The sequence below is a fragment of the Staurois parvus genome, unplaced genomic scaffold (genome assembly GCF_062004578.1).
Source record: "Staurois parvus isolate SC_StPar_1 unplaced genomic scaffold, SC_StPar_1.0 ptg000412l, whole genome shotgun sequence".
Classification (NCBI taxonomy): domain Eukaryota; kingdom Metazoa; phylum Chordata; class Amphibia; order Anura; family Ranidae; genus Staurois; species Staurois parvus.
This window is the reverse complement of record NW_028318208.1, coordinates 49535-72772: the sequence shown is the minus strand read 5'-3', so window position 1 is coordinate 72772 and position 23238 is coordinate 49535. Positions and strand designations below refer to the sequence as shown.

The 23238-nt window shown below is 42.0% G+C and overlaps 1 protein-coding gene across 1 annotated transcript in view; it reads right to left on the bottom strand.

Moving 5' to 3' along the window:
* Positions 1-436: 436 nt before the first annotated feature.
* LOC149454978 (protein kinase C beta type) overlaps positions 437-23238 on the bottom strand; it is a gene marked incomplete at its 5' end in the record, with an annotated part of 68816 nt that continues 46014 nt past the window's right edge. The window contains one exon of the mRNA XM_089686776.1: positions 437-2967. Coding sequence (XP_089542902.1) covers positions 2815-2967 — 153 coding nt within the window. The remainder of the gene's footprint in view (positions 2968-23238) is intronic.

Here is a 23238-nt window from a genome sequence, read left to right as displayed (position 1 = left end):
TAACAACTGGAATTTTTCTTTAAGTCTTTATGCATGTAAGTGTAGAAATCCATTTTAGGTGTTGGAAAAAAAAAAAGAAAAGAATTCTAACACTGTGTACACATTTATGAGCCAAAACCCAAGTACTTTACATGTCATTATATGCGTGTGTTTTTTTTCTTTTAAGCTGGATTTTTCTGCCAGCAGTGGCAGGTTCAGCATTATTACATAAATATAAGATTTTTCACTACGACTGTGTGCATGAGCTCTAACACTTAGGTTATGTGATCCAGGCAGAAGGGGCTTGAGAACTGACATTCATTCAAAGTTGTCCAATCCATTGTTCTGCTTGAACCTTTTTCCTCTTCTTACATGAGGTTACCTGACCACATACCTAGGCATATGGTCATATAACTTGCCATTAATGGAGCACGAAAAAGTTTCTTGGAGCAAAAGGTAATACAAGACTTTTTAAACATGATTTATTATAAGGGTTAGGGTGGACAGGAATTGGGGGGTGTTATTTTCACTCTCGGTATAGTTTGCAGAGGGATCAGATATAATGTGAACAGAGGAAATATGCAGGAGAACATGACCTATCAATTCACACATAGCCAGCCTTGTGAAGTGACGGGTCACCATGAAGCACATCTGTAATGTCATTTGAGAATCTGTTGACCTTGTAAGACAAAACGTGATACACATTGGCTCCTACCAACCTTGGCATGTATAAGTTATGTCCACAAGGTACCTGAACACAAGTCAAGGCACAAGTGCCGTGTTCAGGTTTAAAAACATAAATCATTTTTCATCATTTTTTTTTTCTTTTTACAGTGAACGGATTATTTTGCGCTACTTGAATAGGAACAGTATTGCATAATTTTTAATAAAATGGACAAACATGGACAAAACACCACATATAGAAAAGACAAGCTACATAAAATATATAGAACCATGCAAGCAGCCCTTACTGTATTGAAATGTCACCCCCCCAAGGTATCCAACTATGGGAGGGCAAATAACAATGACAACTAGGATATTGCTGTGACCCCCTAGCAATCAGAATGAATCTTTCATCAGGTCGGGAGTCAAAACAATAAAAGATGACTGCTAAGAGGTTGATAATGGCTACTGTGCAGTGCTCATCACTCTTTTTCTTAATAAAGATTTTCTATCATTATCCCAAACTCACCCGTTAAAGGTCTTAAGATCTGTAAATTAAAGCTGCACATCAGGCAAACCGCTAAATACATTGCTAAAATATATATACTATATGTACACCGGCTTACCTAAGTATTTTTAATTCTTTTGAGCTAGGCTTGTAATCTAGGCAACCCTACCAAACAGCAAAGCGAGTTTGGCGACTGATCTTACTTTGACCTATTGCATTTAAGCAGAACGGTCCCCAATGAAAAAGCAGTAGGATGGTAATGATGTCATCTCATTGCTCCCTCCTCCTGCCAGCAAGCTTCTCCAGTTGGACTGACAGCACTCTGCAATGAATTACAGCCTGACTGGTTTACAAGGCTGCTCCTCCCTTTCAGTATGTGGTAACCAGTAAACCAACATGGATACTTATACTTACGAATTGTATTTAAACAGACATTTAATGAGATTTTATTAAATATATTACTGGTTAAAATTGGGTTTTTTCACATTTGCCTGAAATTCAGCTTTAATTTAAACAAATATCAAGGTAAAACTATATACCGTGTGTATATATATATATATATAATTAATTTTTTTAATTTATAAACATTATTGCAATGGCGTCACCCCCTAACCTGCTAGTTAGGCCTAGGACTGAGAAAATATGCATTGAAGCAAAAACAATACGGTATAACATAATAGCACAATCTTTTCATTCCGCATTAAAATAAAATATATCTGTAAAATAGATGTATTTGTATATGTACATGTATGCATACATACACACACATATATATATATATTTATGAATTGGTGAACTGGGGTGGTCCTGAATTAAGGAGCCCATCAGATTCAGCTCACTTAAGGGGGATTCCCAATTTGGATTAGGAATCCTCCACTTTGTCACCATAAAGTGTTCCACCCCTTCCAAGTTTTAACAAGACCAGAACTTCCAACTGCAATTGTTTTCCCTGCAGTGCCATCTGATGTTGACATCTGATATTACAGATTGACCATTCACATACAGTGGTGATGTGTAAGCATCACTGTAGCTGAATGTCCAGATATCAATTGTGCAGCAGCCAAGAGATCTCCAAGAACAGCAAGTTATGTCTTTTAAGGTAGGGGTCCGTTGTAGATTTTTAGGCATAGTATTAGGCCAAGCCTGTCTTATTTGCATCAAAAATTATTCAGGTGCAATGTGGAAGCAGCCATTTTGAGAGATAATAAAAGTTCACTAGGAGCTAGTGATGTAATCTATATGGTAGCGCACTGGCTTCTAGTTAACTGAGCAGATTGGGTATAGAGTTAGCCAAAATCACTTTTCCGGTAAGCAGGCAACCATGTGACCAGCAACCATTTGCCAACTGGTTAGTTGTTTGTTACTATCTTAATAGCCAATTAGTGAGGGATTTATGGACACAGATTTCTCCCTCCCAAAGAACAGTACCTAAAAAGTGGTCTTGGTTGCATCTTAACCCAATGCATTTGAATTGACTGGTCAACCACTGGTCAGAAATTGGCTGCTTCCTCGATGCACTGGAAATAGGCACACTTTAGTTCTTCAGCTGCCTAAGTACCAGGTACCAAAATGCCAGCAGTTCTGGGCTGGCTCTCCAGGGGAGTCCCTACCCACCAGATTACGTTTGAAGGCTTCGCATAAGTGTGGGTTTCCTCCGTTGTGTTCTACACATTGATAACAAACTCCGGGTTTGTGTATGAGAATCCAACGAACTCATTCTGATCCAGGTTCATGATAAAGAGTTTGTCCGTGGGGGTGAGCTCCACGGGCTGCCGGGTGAACTCCTTGTCAAAGTTAGACGTGTCTCTCTTGTCCTTCTGCAGAATGGGAGAAGCGAACAAACGCTCTGTTATCAGGGGGGGACAGCACGAGAGGAGGGAGATGGATGGGATGGCGAGATGCTGCCATTTTGCAATAAAGGCTTGTTTATTGCAACTTTGTTGTGGCTCTTCTAGACGGACAATTTTTTTTTTTTTAATGTTATGAAGATGATGAAAGCAATAGAATACATTTACACCGGGTGCCATCTTACGTCTTCTTCCACACTATCCACAACACACACACACACACAGCTCGTAGGTAGTCTTGCCGTAAATATGTGTAGAATAGTTATTTAACGTAAAACCAAGAGCTTGATATAGTGTCACTTGCTGTAGATTCTAAATTTCCAAAACAAAAAACTCGATTGCTCACTCCAGTCAAAATAAAAGTTATGTCTTGGGAGGCATAGAGAGGCCATAACACTTCTCTTTTTCCTTTAGGTACACCCGATAAACTAAAACTGAACAAGCAGGTAAATTTGTTTTATTGCAGAAGAGCCAGGCTATGTCTTTTCTGCAATAAAAGCAAACTTACCTTTCTTTTTCGCAATCTTCTTTAGAAGTACCGATGTCAATTCCACCATTGATTCCAGAACGAATAAAGTCATGTGAGCATGTGGAAGAGTTGCATAATTTCCAGTTGGCCAAACAAGACTGGAAGGAGCTAAGGCTAAGATGTTAGGGTTGGCAAGGAAGCAAATATGTGCGGACTTAGTCCCCGTAATAAAGGCCTGTGTTCAAGTCAAAAAGAAAGCAAAAGAGATCACCTAAAGAACCAAACACATCTAAAAGCACACTACATTTGCCTATTACCAAGCCCTAAAGCTGCTGGAAATCTGGCGCAATGTGAACAGCACAAAGCTCAGTCATGTGAATCTTCAGGGTTTCACCTCTGTCTATTGCAGGTCCCTTAGGCAAAGTTCGCAGCAGAAAATCATATAACAAGAGGCTGCGGCCTTCCCTAAAAGCATGTGTGAGACATTGCATAAAACTAGACAAAAGTACATTCAGTTGTCTTGTTTCCTAAACATTTTTTTAAATGGTCAGTCCACTTGTGTTTGGGATCTGAGCAGTCTTAGGTGGACACATGCAAGTTCTAGCACAGTCAAGCTGAATCTCTTTATAGTGATATCAATACCCAAATAGTAGCAGCTCAAGGTTCACAGAATTGCAAGTTCTTTAGAGTGATACAAACATAGTGCTAAGAATGATAATTATGTGAAGAATGCAGTAAAGTGCAAGAACATTTTACAGATCGATTGGCATTTAAACCTCTATTTTTCTTGGCCCTCGCCCATAAGCTTTTCAAGACTTGTGTAAATTGCATTGCAAGCAAGGCTCCTGCTTTGAAGAATGGAAGGATATTCCCACCCTGTAATCTATAGCCTCCACCAGCACAAGGGTTAATTCCTTGCAGCAGAAGCAGATCTTCACCCATCTCTCCCCAAGATGCCCAAAGCTCACATGTTCTGACAGTTACCATAGCAACCGTTCTACCATGCTACACAGAGCACGCTATACGAATGTAGGCCCTGGTAGTCTCTTCCACTAAATAGGGATGCAAGTTTTGCAGAGCGGGGCACTCCTCTAGCCGTGCCCTCCGGGTTAAGACGAGCGTTCGCTTCAAAGATGGCTCTGCTCATTATTAACCCCTTATTACAGGCCCCAACAGAAACATGAGTCTGGTATTTATGAGGAAAATAATGAAGCATTTACAAATCCGATCAAATAAAAAAAAAACTGAAATCCAACCTAAAAAACAAGAAAAATCTATTTCTCTAAATTTTGTAAACACTCATAAATTGTTAGGTGTAAATAATGTTGAATAAAATTTGATTCGTGCCACAGACCAGTCCGTAATGGTAAGGGCCTTATGGAAGGGAGGATGAGAAGGGAACATGCACCTACTATATGTGGTCTCTGAGAGCTACAAGATGGAGATGGTGTTTGGATGGAGTTGGCCCATTGAGTTACTTTTCACTTTTAACATGTATCTAAAGCTAGTGCTGAAATAGTTAGTAGGTAGGCTACTAGGTTTTGTGGAGATTTAGCTTCACATCCTGTCCCACAGACAACAGGAAGTGAGAGGAAATCACTCCAAAGTGAGGAGAAACCCATTCTTGTCACCAAACTGATGTCCTCGCTTGAAGACTTGTCCTCTCTTCTCTTCCATTAACAGCAGTGCAAATTTGGAATTTCCAATACTTTCCATCTCAGTGACAATAGCCACCAGGACACAATGGTGAGCCTTCCAGGCAGCAATGAAGGCCTGTCAGCCTCTCTAACTTTTCCACACTCTATCCAAAATTACAAAGAATACGTTTTGGCTTTAGATATACTTCAACAAAGCCCAATAGGTCATGCACACTTCAGTAACATCTTTTATGATGCCACAGTACAAACCCACAAATGCATACTGCATTTGTACAAGTTGGTATGCTGAACATACAGTCATGGCCAAAAATATTGGCACCGCTGCATTTCTGTCAGATAATGCACCACTTCACCCACAAAAATGTTGCAATTACAAATGTTTATGCATTCGCATGTTTATTTCTTTTGTTTGTATTGGTAAGACACAAAAAAGTGGAGAAATAATAAAAAGTCAAATCTGACATTTCATCTGAAACCCCAAAAATGGACTGGCCAAAATTATTGGCACCTTCTCGAAATTGTAAGAAATATTTGCATTCCAAGTTTGTGATGCTCCTGTAATTTGTAATTAAACTCACCTGTATCAATTGACAGATCTTAATGTTCCTATGTCCACTGTGTGCAACATTGTCAATAAATTTACAGCCCATGGCATTGTAGCTAATCTCCCTGGACATGCACGAATGGAAGAAATTGATCAAAGATTGCAACGAAGGATTGTTCGAATGGTGGATAAAGAACCAACTTCCAGACAAATTCAAGCTGACTTTCAGGTACAGGGTACAATTGTGTCAGCTCACACTATACGTAGCCATCTGAATGAAAAGGGATGCTATGGTAGGAAACCCAGGAGGACTCCACTGCTGACACAGAAACATAAAAAAGCTAGATTGAAGTGTGCCAAAATGTACCTGGAGGAAGCCAAAATCCTTTTGGGAGAATGTGCTGTGGACAGATGAAACACAATTACAGCTTTTTGGTAAAGCCCATCACTGTACTGTTTTCAGAAATAGCAATGAGGCCTTTAAAGAAAAGAATACAGTCACACATGGTGGGAGGGTCACTGATGTTTTGGGGTTGTTATGCTGCTTCAAGCACTGGATGTCTTGACCGTGTCCATAGCATTATGAAATCTGAAGACTACCAAAAAATTCTGTGGTGCAATGTAGAGCCCAGTGTCAGAAAGTTGGGTCTCTGTCAGAGGTCATGGGTCTTACAGCAGGACAATGACCCAAAGCACACGTCAAAAAGCACCCAGAAATGGTTTCAGACAAAGCGCTGGAGAGTACTGAACTGGCCAGCAATGGGTCCAGATCTCAATCCCATAGAGCACCCTGTGGAGAGATCTCAAAACAGCAGTTGGGAAAAGAAACCCTTCGAATCTGAGAGACCTGGGACAGTTGGCAAAAGAAGAGTAGTCCAAAATTCCAGTAGAGAGATGGAAGAAACTCACTGATGACTGCAGGAAAAAATTGACTAGTTATTTTTTTCCAAGGGATGTGCTATCAAATATTAAATTGAGGGTGCCAAAAATTTTGTCCACTCCATTTTTGGGGTTTTGCATGAAATGTGTCAGATTTGACATTTTGTTTCTCCACTTTTATGTGTCGTTCCAATACAAACAAAAGACAAACATGAGAATGCCTAAACATTTGTAATTGCAACAGTTCTCTGGGCAAAGTGGTGCAATATCTGACAGAAACGCAGGGGTGCCAATATTTTTGGCCATGAATGTATATACTTTGTGTATTAATACAATTGTTATAATCGACCAGATGTGTGAAATGATACTTTGATGCAACCCAAAGGGTTTATTCACCTGCAGCAATCTGGACACTTTCCACGTGAAACGTTTATCGGAACATGTAAACAAAAACCAAACCTAAAGTTATCATTTCGGAACAATTTAGTTGTTCCATACACCACCAATTATTTTTTTTTACTTCGTAGACCTAGAAAATTTGATTGCCAGCTTTTATTAAAATATTGGCTCAATCACTCCACTAAATGATCAGACTGATATGTATGGCCATCATAGGCCATGCTGTGCCTGGTGAAATTTCTCCCTCCCGATTAGGTAATTTGCTGCAAATGCATTGAAAGACAACATGTGTAGACAACCTCAGTTTAGTAAAAACATTTCAGTTATTTAATATATTCATATATTAGTTAATGAATACACAACGTATGATAATACTGGCTTTATATGCCTTTTTCATCTTTTTCTTTTAATTGACCACTTTGCAGAGTCTGGCTCCTGTTTTTAATCCACAAGTCCAGAAAGCATTTGGTGTTTAATCCATACAGTCTATTAATCTATGAAAGATCAGGGACATCATTGTGACAATACAAAAGGCTTCAGTTTCAATACAAAATGGCCCCATTCGTTATGTGAAATAATTTTTTCCCTGTTAGCAACTTGGCGAGATAGAATTGCTCAATGTTGGTCCACTGAAACAAGATTTGGGTTCTCGCCAGCTACTCAATTTTAATGAAATGGACGTTAAATTGGCACATTACATTTCCACATCTGATAACACAATTGACTAAAAATGATTTTTTAACAGAAAATCTTACCAAAAATAAGTAAAAGGAACAAACACTGAAGAGATCGTTTTTTTTTTTTCCTGTGATGACTGCAGATTTTTGGGGGATGTGAAAAAAATGTTAGACTACCAATGTTGGCATCACTCGCTTCCTTCCACATGGCTGGAAATATTTTGTCAATGCAAATTAAATATTCACGGTCATAGATTGAAAACACCTCAAGACTTGCCCTTGGCTGGCCCTGGGTAAAGCCACTAATCAGCTCGGCTCCAAGGTACTAGTAACCCACCTTCATAACCTCTGGCTTGCAACCTAAAACTGCATGGTTCAAGCAGGTATTTGAATCCCACTAAATGGAAATGAGTTTTAGTAGATCGGAGCTGAACAGTTCTGAACATTGGTGGTCTTGGAGTGGCTGGAAAAAACAAGAACTTCCATCAGAACACTCCTCAATCAGCAATGGGTGTAGAGGTTTTTTGCTTCCTCTATGAAAATAGAAATTTTTATTTTTTTTTAAAGACCGGTGTACCTTTGGAAAAAACAAATACATCCTCCGAAGTAAATTGCACACCCCCATTACTCACAACTGCTTGTGTAAATGGGTTGTAAACCTCAGACATGAAATATGAACAAAGCATATCCCTCTATAGTGTGTACTCATCTCAGTTAAGAGCACTAAGTGTCATTTCTGTGTGCTGCTTTGTTCCTCTGCTATCTGCATGAATCACTTCTGACAAATGATCTCAGCATACCAAAAATTGTTGCAATAGGTAGTTAGAGATTTATTATATACTACTGCTGCACCAAAATTTAGAACTCACAGATTTACATGTAAAGGCATGTTGGGGATGCCATACGTCAGGGGTGTCCAAACTATGGCCCTCCAGGTGTTGAGGAACTGCAAGTCCCATGAGGCCTTGCAAGACTGACATCCAAAGGCAAGACACCCAGAGGCAGAGGCATGATGGGACTTGTAGTACTTAAACAGCTGGAGGGCCATAGTTTGGACACCCCTGCCATACTTCATAAAACAGCCTGCATATAATTTGACTTCAAGCTCTATAGATAGAAAGAGGAATGCAGCCAGTTACAAGAGCAGGGGGATAAGGATTCTTAAAAATGTTAATAGTAAACAGTATATTGGGGCTACAGTGTAAAGAAGCAACAATTTAATTTTAAGTCGGGTACAGAAAACCTTGGATGTGGCTGTCCGATGAAATGGAAAGGTAATTTATTTATAGTAAAACATTTTTCTGTTGTACCTTTCTATGCTGTATGAAAACGCTTTAACAAAGCCAAAGTTTCATTTTAAACGATGAATTTGTACAAGCCTTTGTATTGCTGTTATTACACAAATCGCTCGATCTTTCCAGTTTCTGATTTTATTTTTTGGCATCCACTGGTTTGATATCCATGAAGCTTATCTGACGTATACTTCTAGGTTTTTAACAAGGAATGTTACCAGAATGGCCAAAACCCAATCAGTCTACATGCACCGGTGAAGACCTTGTTGAATGCCCAACAGACCTAAAATTAGGGGGACTCTTTACTTCCTGAAGTCGAAGGTGGACTTCCGCACCCCTTCTCATGCCTGACTTTTGGTTACTGGGCCTACATATCATGCTTTTAGACCAATAAATACATTGGGGAGGTGGGGGAGAGCAGGGAGGTGCTCAGCTTTGGGAAGCAGAGTCATCATCTACATATCATTCCGCTGCACTGTACACAGGCTCTGGAGACTTTACAAGTATGTCTGGGCAAAATCTATAAAGAACATCCCTGCAATACATGCGCATTTTCCCATGGTTTTGTCTCTTTAAAAACATGGCACGTTCTTAATTTCCTGTTTGGGCTGATAACACAGCACCTGTTCCACTAAAAGCGCAAACAGTGTTGTCAGCCCTGCCCAGTACATGTTCTGTAGACTATCAGGGGAGAACCCAGAAAGGGCTGATGACACCAATTGGGATTTCAGTGCAAAAGAAGGATCCCTGCCTGCTCATAACAGGACATTAGGGGCTCAATAATTTTGTAACATAATCAACAGGTATTTTTCTGAATTGAAGTGTTTTTAAAGAGACAATTGTGCATGATTGCATATTTTTGTTTGCCTGGACATAAAATGTAATCATGTAACATTTTCCCCAATATCCAGGAAGGAAAGGTCTGCGTTAAGTAGGTATTTCTGTAAATGTTGTACCCATACTGGCAGTTTTAGGCTTTTGTAAGAAAAATCCGGTCCTGTGAAGTATGTCACCACAGATCACCACTCATCTTCTGGACCAGTTGTGACACCTGTCATTCCAATGACATAAAGAGGTGCTTGCTGAAATTCTAAGCGGCCTCTTTATGTCCTTGTTCAGGCAGACCCTGCTGCTGAGGATGCAATGGGAGTATTTTCCTGCCTCTGTCTCTTTGGAAGAGTTATATACTTATTAGGTTTTGTAGGCAAGCCTGTATTGCATGGGAAATACCTGTCAAGACCTACAATCACACTGGCTTATCGAGCAGAGAATTGTAAAGGGTAATCGAGATGTGCACTGTGTAGTACATCCCAATCCACGAATGTCTTAGACCTAGTGAAGGGCCACTAAACATAAAAACTACAGGGGTTGGACAAAATGATGGAAACACCAGGTAAAAGAACAAAATTGTTACCTAATATGGTGTTGGAGAGCCTTTGGTATCCAAGACGGCCTGAATTATCCTGTGAATTGACAAGTCTTGGACGGTGGATAATGGAATCTGATACCACTCTTCATGCAAAACCTGTTTCAGCGCTTGTAGAGACGTCGAAGGCGGAAAATGAGCCCGAACCTTGTTCTCCAAAATTGAGCATAGTGGCTCTTGATATTGAGATATTGATATATTGATATTGTGGTCATCTGCATGCTCGTGAACCATGATTTCACAACACCGATTGTGTGAATCTGAGCATTATCGTCTTGGTAAATGGTGCTGCCTTTGGGATGTCTGCAGCATGGGGTTCACATGGTCGGCCAAAATTTGTACATAGTCGCTGGCAGCGACCTTTCAAGGTGATGATGGAGCCTGCAGAATACCAAGATATGGCTGCCCAAATCATGAATGCGCATCCACCATGCTTTACCATTGGCACAGGACAGCCCTGGTCGTCTGTAATATGGTCCAATGAATCGAGGTTCACACTGTTCCCAACCACCAGTCTTCCATTGATCAATAATCCACGATTTATGAGTGTTGCACCAGTGTCTCCTCTTCCGAGCATTAATATTGGTCACTAATGGTTTGGCATTTCAGCTCGCCCGTGAATGTTTTGCTTATGGAGTTCCCTTTGCACAGTTTTTGTGGACACCGTCATAACCTTTGATACTGTACCCCACGACACGTCAGTCACAGAGGCACCAGCTAAGCGGGCACAAACAATTTAATCCTCTTCGAAGCTCAGTAACCTCTGACATGACTATTACTAACAGCAAACACAGTGAATGACGAAAGAGAGGCTTTCCAACTGTTAGGTGTCTCATCACACAGCGGAAGCAAAAGCATGTTGCATCACTTTAGCAAAACTTGTCATCAGTTAAACACCTACAAATCATGTAGTGTTTCCATATTTTTGTCCAACCCCTGTACATTTTAAATTTAATTATATTTTCAGACTGGTTTATTGAGTTCAACAGGGAAACAGTGGACTTGATTGAACATATTTGTGTAAATCTTATAAGTGTGTTAAAAGTCCACCCTTTGCAAACAAAATAATAAATGCATCCATATTAATGAAAAATCGTGTATTTATAATTTATTTGTTTTACATAGCAGCCTGGAAAGCTTTGCAAACGTGATCAGTGGATCACAAGTGCAACGCTCTAGATAACGCTTATAGCTTCTTGTGAATGAATGGTGCGTCTGTGTGAGCGGAGTCATGCACCGCCACGCCAACTTAAATCTGACAGATGCTGATGGGGAGAAGATCCCCTGGGGGGGCAGATGCATGCTGACCATGTTTGCAAAGATATACTTCACCTTTAATAAAAGGGACCCCAAACATTATGGATAAAGGTACGGTTGACTGTCTTTCAAACTTATTGGGGGCAAGTGTAGCCAGTGGGAGTAGAAATAGTGAGTAATAGTGCCCCATCGTTGGTATTAGTGGGAGGAATAGTGCCCCATCATTGGTATCAGTGGGAGGAATAGTGCCCCATCATTGGTATCAGTGGGAGGAATAGTGCCCCATCATTGGTATCAGTGGGAGGAATAGTGCCCCATCATTGGTATTAGTGGGAGGAATAGTGCCCCGTCATTGGCATTAGTGGGAGGAATAGTGCCCCGTCATTGGTATCAGTGGGAGGAATAGTGCCCCATCATTGGTATCAGTGGGAGGAATAGTGCCCTATCATTGGTATCAGTGGGAGGAATAGTGCCCCATCATTGGTATTAGTGGAATAGTGCCCCATCATTGGTATCAGTGGGAGGAATAGTGCCCCATCATCGGTGTCAGTGGGAGGAATAGTGCCCCATCATCGGTATCAGTGGGAGGAATAGTGCCCCATCATTGGTATCAGTGGGAGGAATAGTGCCCCATCATTGGTATCAGTGGGAGGAATAGTGCCCCATCATTGGTATCAGTGGGAGGAATAGTGCCCCATCATTGGTATCAGTGGGAGAAATAGTGCCCCATCATCGGTATTAGTAAGAGGAATAGTGCCCCATCATCAGTGTCAGTGGAATAGTGCCCCATCATTGGTGTCAATGGGAGGAATAGTGCCCCATCATCGGTGTCAGTGGGAGGAATAGTGCCCCATCATCGGTATCAGTGGGAGGAATAGTGCCCCATCATTGGTATCAGTGGGAGGAATAGTGCCCCATCATTGGTATCAGTGGGAGGAATAGTGCCCCATCATTGGTATCAGTGGGAGGAATAGTGCCCCATCATTGGTATCAGTGGGAGGAATAGTGCCCTATCATTAGTATCAGTGGGAGGAATAGTGCCCCATCATTGGTATTAGTGGAATAGTGCCCCATCATTGGTATCAGTGGGAGGAATAGTGCCCCATCATCGGTGTCAGTGGGAGGAATAGTGCCCCATCATCGGTGTCAGTGGGAGGAATAGTGCCCCATCATCGGTGTCAGTGGGAGGAATAGTGCCCCATCATCGGTATCAGTGGGAGGAATAGTGCCCCATCATTGGTATCAGTGGGAGGAATAGTGCCCCATCATTGGTGTCAGTGGGAGGAATAGTGCCCCATCATTGGTGTCAGTGGGAAGAATAGTGCCCCATCATTAGTATCAGTGGGAGGAATAGTGCCCCATCATCGGTATTAGTAAGAGGAATAGTGCCCCATCATCAGTGTCAGTGGAATAGTGCCCCATCATTGGTGTCAGTGGGAGGAATAGTGCCCCATCATTGGTGCCAGTGGCAGGAATAGTGCCCCATCATTGGTATTAGTGGGAGGAATAGTGCCCCATTATTAGTGGGAGGAATAGTGCCCCATCATTGGTATCAGTGGCAGGAATAGTGCCCCATCATTTATATTAGTGGGAGGAATAGTGCCCCATCATTGGTATTAAAAAGAGAAGTATGGGAATTTGTTTAATTATAGGATCATAGTTACCTAGGTGGATGCAGCATCAGTCCGATACTGCATCTGTCCCCTGACGGTTGTAAGGGTGAGAACTCAGCGATCACATTATCACTGAATGCTGAGTTTTCAGACTGAGCAGAGAGCGGTGACTGTCAGTCATTGCTCTCTTCTCTACCTCCTGGCTGTAGAGGAGGTGGAAGCGGCTGACTCAGGCTCAGTGGCTTGCTGAGAGACTGAGCCAGGTCCCTCTCCAGACTCTGGGGTGGATCCCGACTTTAAAGTCTGGATCTTTCCCCAGCCTGGACTGGTTAAGTGATGTCAGCCGACAGCAGGCTTCAGCCCACTGACAGCTGAACATGGGTCACAGGAGTGCAGAACGAACTACACTTCTGTGATCCACAGGAGAAGTACAGCCAAAATAACTTTGGCTGTACTTCTCCTTTAATTGGAGGGATACAGCCTATTTATTTACAAGTCAGTGGGAGGAATTATGCCCCATTGCTGGTGTCAGTGGGATAAATAGTGTCCCATCATTTGTGTCAGGGGGAGGAATAGTGTTCCATCCTTTGCGTCAGTGGAAAGAAAATTGCCCCATTGTTGATATCAGTGGAAGGAATGGTGCCTCCTTGTTGGTATCAATGGGAGGAATAGTGCCCCAAGGGCCAGATAAAGACAAGAAAAGTCTACCAAATAAGTTAACCCCAATTAAAAGCAACTGACTTTATGTGGTTCCTAATGTTGTTAAACAACCACAAAGCACCATGTTGCCAGAGATTGTTTGATCTGATGCTTAGGTTTTAGGTCACAGGCACTTGGAAGCAGTAGTTTGTTTTTGTTTTTTAGAGCAAAAAAGCACATGCTCCCTACTATTTTTCCACTTTTGCAATATTACATATTCTGTTCATGTGTAAAGGACACATTTAGCTGTTATCAGGAGCTCTTTCCCACAGTGTAAGTTTTGTCATTGTCTTTTTCTTAGATTTAGAATTAAAATCAATATAAACTGAATTACAATATGCTCGTTAAGGTACTGTGTACCAAATGATTACCTTTTTGAAAATAAAATACTGGGTTTTTTTTTGTTACCTATCTCAGTGAAGCTTTTTTTCACCCACCTCCTGTCTACATGCACTCATTTCCTCTGGACCAGTTCCCGAACGGTAACAAAAGCAATGTGTGTTTTAAAGTAGAAGTTCACCTTTTAACAAAAAAATAATAAATGCACATTTTTTGCAGGTAAATGTGCATTTACAATTTTTGTTTTAGGAGCCTGGAAAGCATTTCACCAGCAAACTGCAGGTCGTTGGTGCCATGCAGGTCTCCTGCAGACTGTCAGTATAATCTGTCTGTACCTCGTATGCGCAGGTAATTTTACATTTACAGGAAGAATCGAACTACCACAGCGCTCAACACTGCCCTGGTAGGTCATCGGGATCTACAAGACGACAGCCACAAAGGCTGATGAAACTTGTAGTCTTCCCATTCACAGAACACTGTGAATGGATGATATGGCTGGGCAGGTGGAGCTCCTCATGGCAACTTTTTTTTTTTCTAAATTGTGACAGCGAGTGGGGTGTAGAAGATTCCCCACTATTTGTCACAATGGGAAGATCGGGGACTGGTACAATTGTAACATGTTACACCCTGAATATAGGTGTAATATGTAACATGTTACAAAAGGTAAACTTATCCTTTAAAAGTGATTGTAAACCTCTGAAATGAAAACAGAGCATGCCCTTCTATAGTGTGTATTTACCTCAATCCAGAGTGTGGTTTCTATCTTCTCTCTCAGGTTATTCCGACATCAAAGAACCTCAGGAAGTGGCCCCGTCTCCTCCATCACACAGAAGGCAATTCACAGTCTCAGCTGTGCATGTTTCTCTAGGAGACTGTATGGGGGGGGGGGGTCCTTTCCCTCCACTCAGGTCCCAGATTATACTTAGCTTCCTTCCCATGTTGTGCAGTGTGATGTCAAATCCCTGCCCTCTGCATCCAAGAGATGAGCAGTAGCCTTTGAGCTAAGTGTTTTAGACAGCTGTAGACAAGAGACTACTGCAGATAAACAGGTACAACGTATGTAAGGAGGATGTGTTTCATCTCTGTGGATCACCTGAAGCTAGTAACTTCAGCGGGTATATGTAAGTGAATATAACCACTTTAAGTAGCTATATTCAATAAATGTATTTTTATTTATAGATGTATTCAACTATTCTTTTTATTTCAATCACGATGACCACTATTTTCCTGCGATACTTTACTGCATGGCCACTTTAATTCTCCACCAATGGTGCATCAGACAGGGTGACAACGCAGGGGCAAAATTGGGAGACTTTTTTTCTCCCCATAACAGGAAGTGCCAGAACAGGAAACTTTCTTGCAGGATCACTAGTTAATATAATCTCAAATCTCCACATTCACATAGGTTATGGGAAATGTTAGTGATTGGGTATAGATCTACTTTAAAGGAATGATTGATTGGTCTACATGAGTGTTTACCCTTTACTCTGCTGAATAAGCGGATATAAAGGGTACTCCCCAGTAAAAACAGGCTTTCCTACACCAATCAGGTGTCTTCCTGTCCATGTGAAAGGCACAGAAAAGCTCAATCACGATGACCACTATTTTCCTGCGATACTTTACTGCATGGCCACTTTAATTCTCCACCAATGGTGCATCAGACAGGGTGACAACGCAGGGGCAAAATTGGGAGACTTTTTTCTCCCCATAACAGGAAATGCCAGAAGAGGAAACTTTATTATAGGATCACTAGTTAATATAATCTCAAATCTCCACATTCACATAGGTTATGGGAAATGTTAGTGATTGGGTACAGATCTACTTTAACAAATGATTGATGACTGGTTTACATGAGTGTTTGTCCTTTACTCTGCTGAATAAGCGGATATAAAGGGTACTTCCCAGTAAAAACAGGCTTTCCTACATCAATCAGGTGTCTCCCTGTCCATGTGAAAGGCACAGCAAAGCAGCTTCCAGAGAAGCGAGGGCTCCCCTCTGTTCTAAAGCCAGGATGTGAAGAGGGTAATGAGTTAATGCTTGGCTAAGGCTGCATGCGGAATGGCCAATTTGTAGCGGAGCCTGGGGCACTCGCTGTGCTAGTGCATTATCTCCTTCACTCATGCAGAAATGACGATGAGGATGATGATGGGGGTCTAGCACACACAAACATCTGCTGGATTTTCTGACATCGATATGTTTTGGCCCCTTTGGAAATATGAACGTGAAGAGCTGGGCAACTCAGAGAAACCATATAGCAAACAAAAAAAAAATAAATAAAAAGCTTTTGATATCAGAAGGGAATTGGCAGTCCGATGGGATTAAACACAGCTGTGGCTTACACTGGACAGGAATAGAGCAGTGCAACCTGGGAAATTCCATTCCTCTAATACACAGAGACACTGGGCAAAAAATGGAGGGTTATGCTTTGAAAATGATCCAACAGAATTGAAAAGAGACAGAACAACTGCAAATATGCAAATTGGTGACTAGCACCCTTATAAACTATGTTTCTGTGCTTATCTTCTCTATGCTGAATCATGCAGATAGACCACACAGCTCAGAGTGTAAAGAAATGGTGTTGATTTACTAAAGGCAAATAGACTGTGCACTTTGCAAGTGCAATTGCACTCATCTTAGTAAATGTAGTAAAGCTCTGCTGATTTCCATCATCCCATCATGTGCAAGAAAAATGCTGTTTTTTCTTTTTCTTACACCCGATTGGATATCCTTTACCAAGTGAAGCTCTACATTTAAGCAGGCCATGCATGGTTCAAATTCCAAACGATTTTCGTACGAAAATCGGACCTAAAAATAATCGGCCGATTTTCGCTCGGTTAGTGGGCTGATTTTCATGGTTCCTCCCCATTTCGTTTATCGGGCATGCTGGAAAATTAGTGAAAAACGATCGATTTTCGAAATCATCGGTGGCACCATCGGATTACAGAACGAACAACATTTCGATTTTCGGATGAAAAATCGTTTGAAATTCGAACCATGTATGGCCTGCATAACTAAGGAAAATACATGCACCTGCACTTGAAAAATATACAGTCTATTTGCCTTTAGTAAATCCACCCCACTGGATTTTTTTGTTCTTGGATCAGATCTGCCCAACACTTAGTAAACTGAATTAAACATTTTCACATTCAAATGTTTGATGACCACAGGAATGTGGAACAATTTGTATGAAAGCCTTTAAGTTTTTTTTGAGTGTTAACATTGCAATGTAACCCCCATGAAGATGCTAACAGCACTTAGTGTAGTCTTCGTAAAACAGCAAGGGTTCAGCGGCCAGCTACATTTCCACTACTGTCTGATGTCCCCCCTTCACAAGCCAAGCTTGGTTTTATTAGACGAGCTACTGTTCTCACCAGTCCATTTATTGCTATGGCGAATCCACTAGAGGACACAAGATACAGTACTTCTGTGCCCGTCACCTCCTCATGAAGATCTTATAGGCTGGTGACATAAGTAGCTTGGCCAAATACACAAGTTTCACAGGACCCCTATGTGATGGGGGAGATCAGACCCCTTGAATAGAGCTACATCTTGAAGGGCACCATTCCTGAGAGTAAAATAAAGGCTGTCAATGTTGCTCTCCTCTTATGTGTATTTGATCTGAATGACTATGGAGATTTCCTCAAACTGGAGCACTCAGAATCTTGTACAGCTGTGCATGGGAGCCAATCAGCTTCCAACTTCAGCTTGTTCGGTTAAGCTTTGGAAATAAAACCTGGAAGCGGACCGGTTAAAATGCAGAGCTGCACCAGATTTTGCAATCTTCAGATTTAGTGAATCTTCCCATACTAAAGCCAAAGTAGATCAGCATTAAAGCCATATAAGCCAGTAAATGTGCTTTACATAAGCCCTCACTAACGTCTGTAAGTACAAGTACTGTGGAGTGAATCACCACCAAAGTTTACAACAGAAGCACTGAAGTCCTCCAGGCCTTCTCCGGGTAGTTCAGCTACCCTACTCTCCCCCACCCCCCCCTTAAATGACTCTGCAGCTCAGCTGCTTCTGCTCCCCCTTGCAGTAGTAACTCAGTAGCTTAGCTCACCCTGTACCCCCTACCCTAGAGAACTTTCCCTGTGTTAAGATAAGAAGGCTGCTGAGTTACTGCTGGGGTGGGAGGGACAGAACTACTTAAAGTGGAACTTCACCCGAAAGGTATAGTTCCACTTTAAAGCCTCCTCCCTGCTCCTCTTTCACATGGGGGGCAGGTATCTAGGCGTTCCAAGCGGAAGTTCACCATCTCTTTCCAACCCAGCAGTCTTCTGAGATGTGTCACAGGTCCCAGAAGACTGCGGGACCATTCACAATGTGCAACAAGCCTTCACAGCCAGGTGCCCACACTTAAGTTGCCAGCTTCGGGGGCTAAGCCTCCGGTCACATCGGTGCGACTTGGCATGCAATTTGCATGACAGACGACTTGAAAATCGTATGCCAAGTCGCACCCTATTGCCCGCAACTAGAGCGGTCATATCGGTGCGGTTACGACTTGGTCAGAGCTGCACCAATTTCTAAAGTAGTACATGTACTACTTTTGTTCTGATTTGCATAGACATCTGTGTCAGATGTCTTTCAAATCGCAATGAAATCGGCAGGTCACCCGATTTTCAAATCACGAGACTTCACTGTAAATCACACGATTTCAAAATCGACTTTGATGTGACCGGGGGAATAAGACCAATGGAAAAACCGGCTCGGGTGAGCACAGCGCTGGATCCTGGGACAGGTGAATGTCTGTATATTAAAAGTCAGCAGCTACAATTTTTGTAGCTGCTGACTTAATTTTCAAAAAAATGACTGGAGCTCCTCTTTAAATAACTGTAGAAATTCTGCTGTGAACTTTGAGAATGTATTGAACCACATTGCCTGCAGCTACAGAGGTCAATGAGGGCTTCATTAAAACGTATGAATATGCAGTATATGTATTTGAGTGCCTATATCTTGGTCACAGGTACTTTTTAAGCCCACCAGCAATGAAATGCTTAGGGCACAGGTCTATTCAATAATGACCGCAAAGTCATATCTGCTATTATGTTCACTTTCTAGGAATGTTCAATAAAATCACAAGTTTCAGATTAGGAGTAAAACCCATATTTGTTGGTATCGTTTGGACTTGACAAGAAAACAAATGCTACAACATTGATAAACAAATAGTAGGTAACTTTCTTGTCCAAAAAAATTCACAGTCCTCTTGTGCCAGGGGAATTCGGCTTACATCGTTAGCCACAAGTCTTCATGTTCAACTTAGTCAATGCATCCAAGAGATTAACGCACGTTTTAGGCCTCAAGATGAAATGTGCGTGAAGGAAAAACTTTTCTGGATACCCTTATATGTTTCTATTGCAGCATGGGAGAATGAATTAGACTAATGTGCTAAGTTGCTAAGGGTAACAAGAAAAGCTGTACCTTCAAAGACTCCACCATGGAGGCCTCTGTCTTTTGGCTTACTGACAAATAACAAGACACAGACAACAGGCCTTCTGTACACAGCGAGGCCTAGTCACACACGCAGGATCAGACATACAGTACTCAGCAAGATGGCTGCTATAATAACGCAAAGTAAAAGGGTTGGTGGGGTGAGCAGTGTGGCCAGGCCACCCTAGGGAAGATTACAGTGGGACAGCCGAGAGCTGTGGGTACCCGGGAAACACAGGGAGTCATTTTCATCAGTCTTTCATCTCCAGTTGCTCAAACTCAACATTAATGAAGGAAAATCCTTCAAATTCTGATTGGTCGAGGTTCCTGATGACCTCCTGGTCAGGTGGCGTTAGCACTGGTGGATGGCGGGTGAAAAACCGGTCGAAGTTCTCAGCATTTCGGCCGCACTATGGAAGGAGGGGAAGGGGGGAAGGAGAAAAATAAACCATGGGAAAAAAAAATAATAATCATAAAAAAATAAAAACAAAATTGTGGAAGAAAGGAAGTCTGAAGGAAGGAGAGGTACTTGATAGAGAGAGTGCGGAGAGATATTTTTAATGGCTTCAGATGAGAAATGGGTTAGAACATTCTCTTTCAATCAAAGCAACGACTGATTTGAGACTCCTTACACCTTTAGCTTGGAAAGTCAGGTTACGCTTGGATTGCCCAGTCTACTTTAGATTCACTTACCATTAGGTAATGGAAGGGTCTACTGTATCCAATTGAGTACAAATTAAATGGATATTCTAGGTAAAACCTCATACAACATATAAGAGCACCTGGAAAAAGAAACTCCAACAGTCATTGCTGCCCCATAACCAATTAGGAGGCAACATTCACTCTCCAGTGCACGACCCATTGCAAGGGTTGCTGCCTGGGGCAGTTCATTATTTGGACACAGACCAAAAAAAATATTTTTTCTTCATGCTTTGTTTGAAATGTTTTATCTAGGGTGCTCAATAAAAGAGTATAAAAGGAAACCCAGTTGTGTGACCCAGGATAATCAATCAACTTCTGTTGTGAGGAATGAAAGCCCAAAATAATTTTGGTCCATTGCTATGGCAGCTCTAATATAATGCATACATGTGCATTGAACATACCCTATATTGCCAAAAGTATTGGGACTCCTGCCTTTACACACACACAAACTTTAATGGCATCCCAGTCTTGGTCCGTAGGGTTCAATATTGAGTTGGCTCACCCTTTGCAGCTATAACAGCTTCAACTCTTCTGAGAAGGCTGTCTACAAGGTTTAGGAGGGTGTCTATGGGAAGATTTGACCATTCTTCTAGAACAGGGGTGGGCAAACTTTTTGACTTGAGGGCCGCAATGGGTTCATATATTGGACCCGGGGGCCGGACCAAGAGTAGATGAATGATGTGTATGTGTCATCCATAGTAAGTATAGTAATATTCCCCCATAGTAATTAATCCCCCATAGTAATTCATCCCCCATATAGTAATTCATCCCCCATAGTAATTCATTCCCCCATATAGTAATTCATCCCCCATAGTAATTCATCCCCCCATATAGTAATTCATCCCCCATATAGTAATTCATCCCCCATATAGTAATTCATCCCCCATATAGTAATTCATCCCCCATATAGTAATTCATCCCCCATAGTAATTCATCCCCCATAGTAATTAATCCCCCATAGTAATTCATCCCCCATAGTAATTCATCCCCCATAGTAATTCATCCCCCCTATAGTAATTCATCCCCCATATAGTAATTCATCCCCCATATAGTAATTCATCCCCCATATTAAGTCCCCAAGTCCCCCCTGTGTCAATTCACTTACCTTTGCTCCGCGCGTCCCTCTCGCCGTGTTCCCGCGCCGTTCTGGTGTAGCATGAAAATCTGTCTCCTATGAGGATCTGTCCCCCTCGACGTATCTGCGCATGTGCCAGTTTCAGGCATTAGCAGCCGATCGGCGATCTCCGGCACATGCGCAGATACGTCGAGGGGGACAGATCCTCATAGGAGACAGATTTTCATGCTACACCTGTCTTCAGGGCGGACTCTGAGAGGAGCCTAGCGGGAGCCTAGCTCCGCGGGCCGGATTTTGCCGATTGCTGTTCTAGAAGCACATTTGTGAGGTCAGGCACTGATGTCGGACAAGAAGGCCTGGCTTGCAGTCTCCTAATTCATCCCAAAGGTGTTCTATTGGGTTGAAGTCAGGACTCTGTGCAGGCCAGTCAAGTTCCTCCACCCCAAACTGCTCACCCATGTCTTTATGGACCTTGCTTTGTGCACTGGTGCACAGTCATGTTGGAACAGGAAGGGGCCATCCCCAAACTGTTCCCACAAATTTGGGAGCATGAAATTGTGCAAAATGTCTTGGTATGCTGACACCTTAAGAGTTCTCTTCACTGGAACTAAGGGGCCAAGCCCAACCCCTGAAAAACAACCCCACATCATAATCCCCCCTCCACCAAACTTTACACTTGGCACAGTGCAGTCAGGCAAGTACCGTTCTCCTGACAACCACCAAACCCAGACACGTCCATCGGATTGCCAGACAGAGAAGCATGATTCGTTACTCTAGAGTCCAGTGGTGATGTGCTTTACACCACTGCATCCAACGCTTTGCACTGCACTTGGTGATGTAAGGCTTGGATGCAGCTGCTCGGTCATGGAAACCCATTCTATGAAACTCTCTACGTACTGTTGTTGTGATAATCTGAAGGCAACACAAAGTTTGGAGGTCTTTAGCTACTGACTCTGCAGACAGTTGGCGACTTCTGTGCACTTCAGCATACACTGACCCAGTCACCGATGGACTTATTGCACAGGTGGCAACCTATCACGGGACCACGCTTGAATTCACTGAGCTCCTGAGAGCGGCCCATTCTTTCACAAATGTTGTAGAAGCAGTCTGCATGCCTAGGGGCTTGATTTTATACATCTGTGGCCATGGAGGTGACTGGAACATCTGAATCACATGATTTGGAGGGCTGGCCCAATACATTTGGCAATATAGTGTATGTGAAAAATGTGTTTAGTGACAGATTTCAGTTACAGCGCAAATGTGCATGCTTCTATTTTTTAATCACTAGGGTTTAAACACCACTTGTACATGTATCCAGATTTAATGGCTAAAAAAGTTTTGTTTTAATGGAAGCTGAAGCTTAAAGTAGAATTAAAGGCAAAACATTTTCCTCTAATTTTGGATAGGGTACAAGGTGGTATAACCCGTTTGAGGAATTTTCCCCCCATCTGTCTCTTTGGGGAGATTCCCTGCACTTCCTATCCTGTAGACACAACAGAAGTGAGAGGTAATATCTTGAAACTTAGAAATATTCCCTCTTACACAGTCATCACCGGAACACGTCTCCATATTGGAAGATGTTCCTGTAACGGTGACAACTTGAAATTTTGGATTTGCTATCATTTTCAGTCCTGATGTCAATCATTATTATAACAATTAGAAAGAATGAAGCAGGAATACAGATCGAGATTCTCATCCCTCCTAAATCTTTCCAAAACTTAAAAAAAAGTTTGACTTTAGAGATAGTAGTGCAGGCAGAAAAACCTAAGAGCAAGCAAACGACGT